This window comes from Oncorhynchus nerka, linkage group LG4 (genome assembly GCF_034236695.1).
Source record: "Oncorhynchus nerka isolate Pitt River linkage group LG4, Oner_Uvic_2.0, whole genome shotgun sequence".
NCBI classification, from domain to species: domain Eukaryota; kingdom Metazoa; phylum Chordata; class Actinopteri; order Salmoniformes; family Salmonidae; genus Oncorhynchus; species Oncorhynchus nerka.
Genome location: NC_088399.1, coordinates 49,734,605 through 49,748,919, shown reverse-complemented (window position 1 = coordinate 49,748,919; position 14,315 = coordinate 49,734,605). Strand labels below are relative to the sequence as shown.

The following is a 14,315-nucleotide window of genomic DNA, read 5'->3' as shown; positions in this document are numbered from 1 at the left end:
GGACAGCTGATCATCCTCGTAGTGGCAGACCACATTTAACAACATTTGCACAGGACCAGTACATCCGAACATCACACCTGCGGAACAGGTACAGGATAGCAACAACAACTGCCCAAGATACACCAAGAACACACAATCCCTCCATCAGTGCTCAGACTGTCCGCAATAGGCTGAGAGAGGCTGGACTGAGGACTTGTAGGCCTGTTGTAAGGCTGGTCCTTACCAGACATCACCGGCAACAATGTCGCCTATGGGCACAAACCCACCGTCGCTGGACCAGACAGGACTGGCAAAAAGTGCTCTTCACTGACTAGACGCGGTTTTGTCTCAACAGGGGTGATGGTCGGATTTGCATTTATCGTCAAAGGAATGAGCCTTACACCGAGGCCTGTACTCTGGAGTGGAATCGATTTGGAGGTGGAGGGTCCGTCATGGTCTGGGGTGGTGTGTCACAGCATCCTCAGACTGAGCTTGTTGTCATTGCAGGCAATCTCAACGCTGTGTGTTACAGAGAACACATCCTACCCCCTCATGTGGTATCTTTCCTGTAGGCTCATCCTGACATGACACTCCAACATGACAATGCCACCAGCCATACTGCTCATTCTGTGCATGATTTAATGCAAGACAGGAATGTCAGTGTTTAGCCATGGCCAGTGAAGAGTCCGGATCTCAATCCCATTGAGCACGTCTGGGACCTGTTGGATCAGAGGGTGAGCGCTAGGGCCATTCCCCTCAGAAATGTCCGGGAACTTGCAGGTGCCTTGGTGGAAGAGTGGGGTAACATCTCACAGCAAGAACGGGCAAATCTGGTGCAGTCCATGAGGAGGAGATGCACTGCAGTACTCAATGCAGCTGGTGGCCACACCAGATACTGACTGTTACTTTTGATTTTGACCTCCCCTTTGTTCAGGGACACATTATTCCATTTATGTCAGTCACATGTCTGTAGAACTTGTTCAGTTTATGTCTCAGTTGTTGAATCTTGTTATGTTCATACAAATATTTACACATGTTAATTAAGTTTGCTGAAAATAAATGCAGTTGACAGTGCGAGGATGTTTCTTTTTTTGCTGAGTTTGTATACTACCACTGGTGGAATACGTCTTTGTCTGTTCAGCTGTTCGATTATTTGGGTGGGAACTTGGTTGGCGCTTTAATAGTTGTTGAAAATGTCTAACTCTGATATTTAGAGTGGTTGTGTTCATGCCACATTAAGAGACTGGAATCTTGCTGGTGCTGCCAGTTATGAACCGATCTGTTTTTTAAGGATATACGGATTTATTTTCCTCACAGATTTTTTTGATATACAGTGCCATTAGAAAGTATTCATACCCTTTCACTTTTTCCACATTACAGTTTGAATTCAAAATGGATTGAATAGATGTTTCTTTACTCACCCATCTACACACAATACACCCATAATGACAGTGTAAACATGCTATTACATTTTGGAAGATTTATTGAAACTGAATATCGCATTTAAACAAGTAGTCACACCCCTTTGCCATGATATTTTTCTAAATTGAATTGACATGATTGGACATGATTTGGAAAGGCACACACCAGTCTATATAAGGTCCCACAGTTGACAGTGCATGTCAGAGCAGAAACCAAGCCATGACATTGAAGAAATTGTCCGTAGAGCTCCAAGACAAGATTGTGTCAAGGTACAGATCTGGGGAAGGGTACCAAAACATTTCTGCAGCATTGAAGGTCCCCAAGAACACAGTGGCCTCCATCATTCATCATTTGGAACCATCAAGACTCTTCCTAGAGCTACCGAAACCTGGTCGAAACCAATATACCATAACCCTAGATCCTCTTTCTTTACGCTTTTAATGGTAATTCGTGCCTTTATGCAATACTTTCCTCACTCCGGATTACAATCAAAAACTCTCACCTCACTATACTCCATCTTCTTCCATACTGGGTATGTGGATTTATATAGCCTTCTCTCTCGGTGTGAGCTATGACATGTTTCCATGAACTACACGGGGACCTGCACATTTATCTTCCATAATGGCTCATAGTCCTAGACTGCCAAAGCGTCAGAGACCCCATTTGGTCTATGTAGAACTCAACTGAGACATCCTTCCCTATCTCTACTCTCACTTCCTGTTAACCCAGATTAAGTGATCTTTTCTGCTTGGTTAATATAAAATCCTCATCGTCTACACTATGGGTCCAATTACCACCACCTTCATTCTCGGATGGGTCATGGTGTATTAGGAATATGGCTCCCACAATAAGACAGCTCAGACCGATCAGCAATCGTATAAAGCCCATATCATCAGCTAGAGGCCAGCCCATGTTTTCACTTCTATGAACGCACACAGGGAGGATAGGGCGAGTTATGGAATCTTCATTAGAGAGATGACTTCCGAACCTTATTGGTATTCGGTTCATCTCCTAACTCTGTGATTGTTCGCGAGTGTTAGTGTGTCTTACCCTCTTGCAATGTGTGACATGAACCCAGGTAGCTCTTTCAGCTATTCTCAACACGAAGGCTGTCACCAGGAGTACTTGGTATGGCCCCTCCCACCATGGCTGCTTCCAGTCTATTCTCCTCAGGGACTGGATCCTCACCCAGTCTCCTGGTTGGAATGAGTGAATCACCTTTTCCTGTAATTCAGCAGTTGAACACAAAATCTTGGACATACGGGTTTGGTTATCAAAGAGTCTTCTCATGTGTTCTGATAGTATATCTTCAACTTCTATGTCTACTTGTTCTGGTCCCTAAGTCTGGCCTTCTATTTGTTCTACCTGATTAGCTAAACTGTCATGCATTATTTAGAGAAATAGATCCGGGTAAACCAACTCTAGGGATAATATCTTGACCTAATATTTTAGTTACCATAATGTCTGCCAAGTACGTTGGGAACGCTTCTACCCATTTTCTATATTTATCTATTATATATTATGTAGATTCATATAGCCCTCTCTCTCGGTGTGAGCTATGACCTGTTTCCATGAACTAGGCCACAAAGTGTCCTAACCTAACCCCTATTGATACATGGCTCTGCCTAGGTGTTTTCTAGGTGGCTCTTCAACCAATTCCTATTTTCAAATTGCCTAGAATACCACCTATATCAGGGTTCTCTACACAAAATTCTAAAAATAGGTCACCAGGTAAGAATGCGCTATGGGAATTGTTTAAATCAACACCTAAACTACACAAAAACAATCAAATATATTTCTGAATGTAGCCCGAGCGTCAATTCCCCATAATTTGTGAATAAAGATTTACTGACCTTGTCTCGTAGACTGGGAAAAGCAATGTGGGTTAGATTCCGTCACCGTCTCTGCCGACCTTAGATATATACCGGCCTGCTATAGAACCCCAATGTCAGGGGACAGGTCTTTAATTTACGGGTCAATGACCCGCCCGTGTATGGTTTTCGACGTGGTACTTTCGGACAGCAGGGACAGGTATTGGAATGCGGCTCGAAGGACCAAATTGTTATGAGAATTATGTTCTGAATGTTCATAACCCAATTCAATTAAACTACTCAGTCTGCAAACCAGAAGTTTTAAGATACTGGTTGAAATGAAACAGACGGAGGCCCAGCTACGATAGTCAGAAAGTTTATTTACGAGAGCGCTGGTTAGTTGTACAAAACCATTCATTTTATACTGGCTTCTTACGCACATACTTTCACAGACAAACAGACTCCTTACGCACATACTTTCACACACAAACATTAGGTATCCTACACACATACTATGCTACTACCCAGCCAACAAAGATTAGGGGAGGCTGTGAGAATCACTCCCCGTTCTCCCTCAAGATAGCAAGACCATGGGAAGTACTTCCTGTCCTCTCCTCAATCTCTCAGAGGCCCCTAGCCAGGTCGGCACCGAATTCTGCTAAGACAGTCTGTGTTTAAGATACTATAAAGACATATTGTACAGGTCTATTGCTTTACCCTAATTCTGACTAGAACTACAAATGTATTATAATTTCACTGACTAAAACTACATACATCATTACTAATAATTGTATGATTCTAATCAATTTCATACAATTATATGATTTCAGGGTGGAATATTCTAATCATTCATTGAAACAACAAAAAGCGACCTGGCATTTCGGACCGAAAATCTGTCATTTTTCCCTTTTTCCCCCTGCGTTTTGTGCAATGCTTACAGTTCCTCCTTTTGCCGTTTGGCATGTGTGTGTGTTGAGCATGGTTACTTCCCTAGTGTCCTTCCATTTAACAAAAAGCAGCTTGTTAGTCCTGATCCAACGTAAGGTCCCCCTCTCCACTGTCTTTGTCATGTCGTCTCCTTGGTCTTGGGGAAACCCAATTTTGTTTGGACGAATGGTGCCACAAGCACTATGAAAGGCATGGGACTATAGTACCAGTCAAACATTTGGACACACCTACTCATTCAAGGGTTTTTCCTTTTACTATTTTCTACATTGTAGAATAATAATTAAGACGTCAACACTATCTGTTATGCGCAAAGATAAAGTCACTCAGTGGGCATTCAATGTTTCCATTAAGTCATACATCATCAAATAACATGGCAATATGCTAGATTTGTTCCTACCAACCTAAGGATTAATTTGATACCACCCATGTAGCTATAGCTCAAACACAGACCAAATCGAAGTTTACCTTGAAAACGTTGTGTAAAATAAACATTTTGACTCTCGGGCTGGTGATCAATAACGGTAGGTCACAGCCATTTAGATAAGATTATCCTCATGATCTGCGGAGTCCCAGCTTCCGATGTGTATCAATGTATTCCATGTTTATTTTGTTTATGCTTCACAATGTTAAACGGAATGTAAGGTAGCAGCAATCTTGAAATGAGGTCATCGGCTCGGGCTGCCCTTATAAATCCGTATGCCCATATATGGTAATAAGTCACCAAAGATTTGAAGGCACCGATTAATAGCCAACATACTCAGCGTTTAGGAGATGCCATGCTTTTACAGATAGGGGCTACCGTTCTCATACTATACTGAATTTAGAAAAAAAATGTATCTAACAGAGTCCCTAAATAGGGGAAATTTACATTTAAGATATTTTTAACTTCCTAGGAACCCCAGGAGGTTTTCTTCCCCATAGAGCATCTTGATATGGTCCCCCACTGGTATCCATTCTCTAGGATTACTGGCTAAAGACATTCCTCACATGAATATTCATTCAAATACCCGGTCTCTGTTTCTTCCCCGAAGCCACTGTTTGTTTTTCCTCCAAAGTGGGTGTTTGCAGATATGACAAGAAAAAAAGAAAACATATTTGCTTGGTGATAAAGTATTCTACTGCAGCCTGGTTTTCCTTGTGTTTCCTTTCTTTAATCATTAGAATATGGTCTCAGGCGAAAACAGACTGAAGACCAGCACAATGACACTGATAGGCTCAAGATGAGGTTGTGTAAAGGTTTATCAGAGCCTGTCAGAAGGCAATAGGACGTTATGAAATGGAATCATACATTTGCTTAGAGATAACAGTCTGTTTATTGAAAAAGTTTTTTCTCCATTTCTGATTTTCTAAACGTTTGCATATTTTTTGACCAGGCTCTGGTACAAATCCCTTGGGCAGACATTTGATTTCCATAGGGGGCACTTTTCTTGTTTGACCTTTATTTGACTAGGCAAGTCAGATAAGAACAAATTCCTATTTACATGATGGCCTACTGGGGAACTGCCTTGTTCAGGGGCAGAATGACAGATTTTTACCTTGTCTTCTCGAGGATTCGATCCAGCAACCACTAGGCTACCTGCTGCCCCTTAAGGTACCTCCTTAAGGTACCTTAAGGCTACATAAAAACACAAATAATATTATTAAGTGTTTAATAAATTGTATTCGTGGAGTGCCTATGTTACAAATATGAAACAGAAAGCATTGGTGTTGGAACCTGGTAGGCTATACGCTTATTTTTATAAATAAAATACAAAAAAAACAAATAAAAATAAATACCCCAACCACTAAGATGCACGGTCAGCAAGATGCATAGTCAAATGATGAAAACATCAGTAGCCTAAATATCATTACAAGCACCACGTGTGCTTGATAATAGTGAAAATAATCACAATATAAAGAATAGCATTATGAATATGTGTTAATATGATAGTCAAAAAGTAAATTATAAGTTGGCGCATGTACATGTCACATAGCCTGAACAACGAAAGCCGCTGAGTGCGTAGCTAATTGTATTTCTTGCTTGTGATGTAGGGACTGCTTATCAGTGATGACATTTGGTGCTGATAATAGTTCATCATAGAATTCTCAACAGGCTTGTTCTATTCCCAACCAGTGCCTTCCTCGCTCCTGTCTCAACGATTTCATTTGGTGATGACCTGGGCACCAACTCAGTGCGCACAGTTCTGTCTTTTTTTTGTTGCAGTTAGGCCCCGGAGGTGTCGGTTCAGGTTGAGGCTCAGAATCAGAAGAATACTCATCAGAGATGTCATCGTGATTTATTTATTCCCCACCGTCAGAGTTGTTTTCATTCAGATTTTGTAGCAACGCTAACGAGTGCATCCATTTGTCTTGGTCTTCTTACCATTGTAAATTACGCACGCCCTCACTGTGTATTCCAATTAAGCTAGAGTAGACTGATTAGAATAGATGAATACAATAGAATGGCCCGCCCTGTTCTTCATTCACAATTGGTGATTACATAATTGTGAATCGTTCGCTTCCCCTCGCTCATCAACTCATCCCATTCTCCCCATCATACCTTAGCCTGCTTCATTTATTTTATCTCTTTTTATAGGCCTAGGTCTGAAATTAGTCACTTTTGGTTCAACTTTGAGGCAATTATCGGAGTGATTTTCAACTGGACAGACATCTTTAACTCTCCGGAGAAGGAGGGGAGCAGGCCCTACTTTCATGAGACAGAGGTGCAATGGGAAAAACCATGTAAAAAATGACATGCCCTCCTAAAACTGTGGATAACACCAGTTCTGTTTGTGATATTAAGATTCTAACAATGACAGAATTTACATAACCAGTCAAAAGTTTGGACACCTACTCCAGGGTTTTTCTTTATTTTTACTATTTTCTACATTGTAGAATAATAGTGAAGACATCAAAACTATGAAATTACACATATGGAATCATGTAGTAACCAAAAACGTGTTAAACAAATCAAAATATATTTTATATTTGAGATTCTTCAAAGTAGCCACCCTTTGCCTTAAAGACAGCTTTGCACACTCTTGGCATTCTCTCAACCAGCTTCATGAGGTAGTCATCTGGAATGCATTTCAATTAAAAGGTGTGCCTTGTTGATTTGTGGAATTTATTTCAACACAAGTTGTGTTGTGACAAGGTAGGGGTGGTATACAGAAGATAACCCTATTTGCTAAAGTCCGTGTTATGACAAGAACATCTCAAATAAGCAAAGAGAAATTACAGTCCATCCTTACTTTAAGACATGAAGGTCAGTCAGTCTGGGAAATTTCAAGAACTTTGAAAGTTTCTTCAAGTGCATTTGCAAAAATCATCAAGTGCTATGATGAAACTGTCTCTCATGAGCACCGCCACAGGAAAGGAAGACCCAGAGTTACCTCTGCTGCAGAGGATAAGTTCATTAGAATAACTGCACCTCAGAAATTGCTGCCCAAATAAATGTTTCACAGAGTTCAAGTAACAGACACATCTCAACATCAATTGTTCAGAGGAGACTGCATGAATCAGGCCTTCATGTTTGAATTGCTGAAAATAAACCATTACTAAAGGACACCAATAAGAAAGAAGAGACTTGCTTTTGCCAAGAAACACGAGCAATGGACATTAGACCGGTGGAAATCTGCCCTTTGGTCTGATTAGTCCAAATTTGAGATTTTGGTTCCAACCACCATATCTGTGCGACGCAGAGTAGGTGAATGGATCATCTCCACATGCATGGTTCCCACAGTGAAGCATTGAGGAGGAGGTGCGGGGGTGATTTGCTGGTGACACTGTCAGTGATTTATTTAGAATTCAAGGCACACTTAACCAGCATGGCTACCACAACATTCTGTAACGATACTCCATCCCATCTGGTTTGCGCTTAGTGGGACTATTGTTTGTGTTTCAAAATGACAATTACCCCACACACCTCCAGGCTGTGTAAGGGCTATTTGACCAAGAAGGAGAGTTATGGAGTGCTGCATCAGATGATCTAGCCTCCACAATCAACCGACCTCAACCCAACTGGGATGAGTTGGAGTGCTCAGCATATGTGGGAACTCCTTGAAAACGGTTGGACAAGCATTCCAAGTGAAGCTGGTTGAGAGAATGCCAAGAGTGTGCAAAGCTGTCATCAAGGAAAAGTGTGGCTACTTTGAATAATCTCATTTGTTTAACACCTTCTTGGTTACTACATGATTCCATATGTGTTATGTAATAGTTTTATTCTATGTAGAAAATAGTAAAAATAAAGAAAAGTAGGTGTCCAAATTTTTGACTGGTACTGCATATTATAGATTTGTTTAGGAAAAGTCAAAGATTGTCTTTAAAAATTGCATAGTAATACATTTTTTTAATTCATGAGCAGTCCAAATGACTGCTTTAGTGGTTCTATTGTGGGTTTTATAGTAATGACATGTAGCCTAATTTAACTGTGAAAATGTATTAGCCTATCTTTTTAACACACTGACTTTCACCTGAGGTTCCTAATGTCATGTTTTCCTTTTAAGTGTTTTTATTCTCTGACAGTTTTTATCTCCACACTTATACTCTCTCTTTCTCTTTCTTTCTCCCTCTCCGCCAGTTTCTGTCTCTCTCGCTCTCTCTTTCTTTCTCTCTCACTCATCCCCTCTCGCTCTCTCTTTCTTTCTCTCTCACTCATCCCCTCTCGCTCTCGCTCTCGCTCTCTTTCTCTCACTCATACACTCTCTCTCTCTCTCTCTCTCTCTCTCTCTCTCTCTCAAATCAAATCTCTCTCTCTTTCTCTCTCTGTGACAGCATTTCTCTTCTTTTCCTGCTCCAGTGGCCCAAACGCACTGGCTTCTCCTCTCCTCAGGGATTTGTCTCGGCTCACTGTTCCACTTTCCCGGAATCATGAGCTCATTCTGATGCACAATTACCCAAACATGATTAAATCCCACCGGACAGTTACCCAAAGTCTGCTCTGCGATGACCAAATGACAGTTTATTCCAACTCAATAACATTTGATTTGACAACTACCTTAGAAACGCTTTTACATTGTAGTGTAAGTTTGTTTTACAAAATCCACATTTTCCATTTCAGCATCAGTTAATGTTCCGTTTACAATGACCAAGTGATATTTTATTCAACGGTTTATAGAAGGAAATATTTTTTGACATTCCATTTGACCAAGGATTTGACAATACAGTACCTAAGAAATGGATTGTCGTGCTGATTTGCTTCAAAAAAGCTTTCAATCATATTTGACCAAAGGGTTGACACAACCCACCTAAAAAATGTTTTAATATTGTAGTGCTGCTTAAAAAAAAACATTATAATCAGGTTTTCAGTTTGAATCAGAATGCCAATTGTACTCGCAGAGAGCCAGAGTGCCTTGCCTTGCAGGGGGAAAGGCTCATTGATTCTTTGTTGCGAAAAGCCTTGCATGAACTCCAAGAACAATTTGAGCTGCCAGCTCTGAAGGATGGGGGGTTGCCAGAAAGAAGAGCGAGAGAAGAAAAGGAGATGGAGGTTAGCAGCCAGAGCAGTGGCAGCAGACAGACAGCTGATCAAATTCAACTCCCTGAATGCGTTTTCCACTCTCAACTTTGTTTTCATCGCCCTGTCATCGTTTAAATGACTTCTGTTCTTTAAAAAAAAGTGTTGACAAATGTGCGCTCCCGCGAGCGACGGGCGGGTGACATGTCAAATAACTCTGGTACTGTAGCCCTGCGTGCCCCATCACACTGAAGAAGATAAAAGAACAGATACAAAAAATACAGGGAACAATGCATTTTGTGTTGTTTCTTGGCAGGTGGCACTGCTTCCAGAATGAAAGGTTTCCTGGGTTGTATCCGCTCGCTGCAACTGAACGGGAGGACTCTGGACCTGGAGGAGAGGGCTAAGATTACGCCTGGGGTGAGTCCGGGCTGCCCGGGACACTGCAGCAGCTACGGGCATCTGTGCCAGAACCAGGCGAGGTGTGTGGAGAGGTACAATGGCTTCTCCTGCGACTGTGGCCTCTCCGCCTACGCAGGCCCCTTCTGCCAGAGAGGTAAATAGACTAGGAGCATCACCTCGACCTCAGCCTCTGAGCTCTGAGGTTCTTCTGATCAACTCACTTGCCTCTGGGCGATCAGCCATGTGAGAGGATGTACGTCAGTCCCAATTCACTCCATAATCCTCCTCTTTGGCCCCAACCCTTTCGATTTTTGCAGATAAGGTGGAAGCAATGTGGAGGAAGCTTCACCACTTTACTGCGTATACAGTACCTGTCTCTGACCCTTTAGATCTAGCTGCATACATCTAACAGGGGTTAGAGGGAGGAGGGGAACGATTTGGGACCAGCTGGTGGGGCTTATATTTGTGCACTCAACAAAAACACAGAGGACACTGTATTACAGTACAAGACTAATGTTAGAACTGCTGGTAGATTGTAAAGCTAAAAGTTTTTTGTTGATGTTTCTGCTGCTGTCTGAGAGTTTATTTCATTCCTTTATTATAAGGCTAATAGACACAGTTACCTCTTCGTCACTTCCTACCAAGGAGTGGAAATACCTTCCAGAACAGCCATTTAGAAAGTGGTGCATACAGTACTAAATGAGAACCATCAAAAGGTCAAGAATTGATATTATTTTAGAGGACCCTCATATTGAGCTTGAGGTCAAACATTACTTTACAAGTTCTTACCAGCTGTGTGCGTTAGCTCCATCAAGAGCTTGATACAGGAGTGTTTCTGTACATCCTTGGATGTCTCTGAGTCATCGCCATCAGCGATGGTGATGCAGGCAGGCCGATTTGTACATTTTCAAAAATTCATAAGAATGACTTGGACCACTTCCTGGTTAGAAAATCAGCGGGCAGTCGCCATGCCACAATGCCACAGTGGGAGACTGTTGAGCATTAAATAGAGTATTGTTCTGTATGTAACATGCTGATTGTATGGTTTTATTTACAGTATGTCTGTTAAAAATCAATTGCAAATATGAACAAAGGCATAGATTGTTAAATAAATTAAAGTTTTTAAGTTGTTAATAGAGTTTACTCTTGGACAGAATGTTAACAGATGTCGAACAAAGTGAAAAACTGTTCTATCACAATGTGGAATGATTGGCCTGTTCAATTCAAACCCCCCAAAATAACCACCAACTCCTCTATTCTGCTTTCCCAACCTCCAGAGGTCTCTGCTTACTTCAAACCTGGGACATCAGTCCAGTACACGTTCAAGGAGCCGTACGAGCTGACTAGAAACACCAGCACTCAGTCCCAGTCCTCCTCCATCTACTCTGACCTGACGCTACGAGGAGAGAATGTCTCGTTTAGCTTCAGAACCACACAGAGCCCTGCGTTACTTCTCTACATCTGCTCCTACTACAGAGAGTACCTGGCTGTGCTGCTCAACAGGAATGGTAAGAAGCAGAGAGATAAAAAAAAAAAAATACAAATAAAAAAGTATTTTCTGCCGTTTTTAAACATTTCAATGATTCGAAGTAACACACCTTTATTTAGCATTTACTGTACAGAGTGAATACAAATCTCCGTGTCAGCTTGTAGGGTCTATAAAGATCTGAAAAATAACGGACAAATCAAGTAACGTTAAGGTGTACATCTATAGTCATTCAGGAACAAAATATTACTACGTCTAGAAAGGTTATTAACAGCAACTGTAAGAGAGATAGAGAGAGATCATTGTTAGAAAGCAGGTCCTAATCTGGCTGCTCCTTTCCTTCCACTAGCACCTTTAACAGAATTCATTTGGATTCATTTGAGTCTCCAAGTCCCCGTAGACACCAGGCCTGTCAGAAGACACTATTGCCTCCCCAATTCATGCACAGTAAATTGTTAAGGCATTGTCTGTCTTTCTAGGAGAGCACAAGCAAGACCTCTCAGGAGCAGTGAGAGGATGGGACAAAAATATATATATTTTTAAAGGGCCAATCAGAAGGTCCTATATTCATGTTTGGACTTGTAAATCAATGATATGTGACCATTTATTCATGAAGAATACAAATACCTCATGAGCTTAGTTCAACTGTCGCACCCCATCAGATTTGCCACCAATGCACCTTATAGGACACATCACTGCGCTCTATTCTCCTCTGTAAACTGGTAATGTCTGTGTATCCGTCGCAATACCCACTGGTTGATGCTTATTTATAAAACCCTCTTAGGCCTCACTCCCCCCTATCTGAGATACCTACTGCGGCCCTCATCCTCCACAAACAGCACCCATTCGCATTCTGTTAAACGTCCCCAAATCAAATCAAAGTTTATTTGTCATGTGTGCCGAATATGGTGAAATGCTTACTTACAGGCTCTAACCAATGGTGCGGGGAAAAAAAAGGTGTGTGTGTGTGTGTGTGTGTGTGTGTGTGTGTGTGTGTGTGTGTAGGTAAGTAAGTAAAGAAATAAAATGACAGTAAAAAGACATTTGAAAAAAGAGTAGCAAGGCTACATACAGACACCTGTTAGTCAGGCTTATTGAGGTAGTATGTACATGTAGGTATCGTTAAAGTGACTATGCATATATGATGAACAGAGAGTAGCAGAAGTGTAAAAAGAGGGGTTGGTGGGTGGTGGGACACAATGCAGATAGTCTGGTTAGCCAATGTGCAGGAGCTCTGGTTGGTCGGGCCAATTTAGGTAGTATGTACATGAATGTATAGATATAGTGACTCTGCATATAAGATAAACAGAGAGTAGCAGCAGCGTAAAAGAGGGGTTGGGGGAAGCACACAATGCAAATAGTCCAGGTAAGCATTTGGTTACCTCTTCAGGAGTTTTATGGCTTGGGGGTAAAAACTGTTGAGAAGCCTTTTGGTCCTGGACTTGGCACTCTGGTACCGCTTGCCATGCGGTAGTAGAGAGAACAGTCTATGACTGGAGTGGCTGGGGTCTTTGACAATTTCTAGGGCCTTCCTCTGACACCGCCTGGTGCAGAGGTCCTGGATGGCAGGCAGCTTTGCCCCAGTGATGTACTGGGCCGTACGCACTACCCTCTGAAGTGCCTTGCGGTCGGAGGCCGAGCAATTGCCGTACCAGGCAGTGATGCAACGCTCTCGCTCTCTGCAATGCTCTCGATGTTGCAGCTGTAGAACCTTTTGAGGATCTCAGGACCCATGCCAAAGCTTTTTTGTGCCCTCTTCACGTCTGTCTTGGTGTGTTTGGACCAATCTCGTTTGTTGTTGATGTGGCCAGCAAGGAATTTGAAACTCTCAACCAAAGCACATACATCATTGGGTCGCTCCTCTTTTCAGTTTGCTGCAGCTAGCAACTGGACCAAGCTGAAAAGAATACTCAAACTGGACAGTTTTATCTCCATCTCTTCATTCAAAGACTCAATCATGGACACTCTTGTGGCTGCTTCGCGTGATGTAGTGTTGTCTCTACCTTGCCTTTTGTGCTGTTGTCTGTGCCCAATAATGTTTATACCATGTTTTGTGCTGCTACCATGTTGTGTTGCTAACATGTTGTTGTCATGGTGTGTTGCTACCATGCTGGGTTGTCATGTGTTACTGTCATTCTATGTTGTCGTCATAGGTCTCTCTTTATGTAGTGTTGTGGTGTCGCTCTTGTCGTGATGTGTGTTTTGTCCTATATTTTAATTTTAATTACATTTTTAATCCCAGCCCCTGTCCCCGGAGGGGGCCCCATGGTAAGCCGTCATTGTAAATAAGAATTTGTTCTTAACTTACCTAGTTAAAATTAAAATAAAAATCTGAATGGTCCCTCTCCAGTTATATAATATAATTGTTTCTTAGTCCTATGGTACAAATCATGTCATGGCTCAAATACTCCTATCCTTGCAGTGCCTCAGTAATTGTGAACTATCTGATACGATTGCCCTCTGCTTAAATAAAAAAATATTGTCCTCCACACTTATTTAATAGAATTGTTTCATTTGTCCTATTGAGCAAATCGTTTGTCTATTCTAGCCCTTATAAATGTATTTTTTTTACTGGATGTGTGTAAAAAATATATATATACTCAAATAACAAATACATTGTCTGCTCAAAGTGTACAATTCCACCTTCGTATGAGGTGATCATTTGTGTGCAGCAGCATCAATAAGGGTGTGTTTTCTTAAGAGGTGCAATACATTTCCAATCTCCCCATTCATTTGAATGTGAATGTTGTTGTTTTTTCTGAGATGACTGACGACACCAACACGACCGTGCATTACTCAGAGCCCCTCGGATACTTAATTCCTTCCAAATTAC

The 14,315-nt window shown here is 41.6% G+C and overlaps 1 protein-coding gene across 2 annotated transcripts in view; it reads left to right on the top strand.

Annotated features, from left to right (window-relative positions):
- Positions 1-14,315, top strand: part of LOC115127026 (contactin-associated protein-like 4) — a 192,161-nt gene that overhangs the window by 160,704 nt on the left and 17,142 nt on the right. For both annotated transcript variants that reach the window (XM_029656678.2, XM_029656672.2), the window contains exons 18-19: positions 9,911-10,150; positions 11,274-11,504. In XM_029656678.2, coding sequence (XP_029512538.2) covers positions 9,911-10,150; positions 11,274-11,504 — 471 coding nt within the window. The remainder of the gene's footprint in view (positions 1-9,910; positions 10,151-11,273; positions 11,505-14,315) is intronic.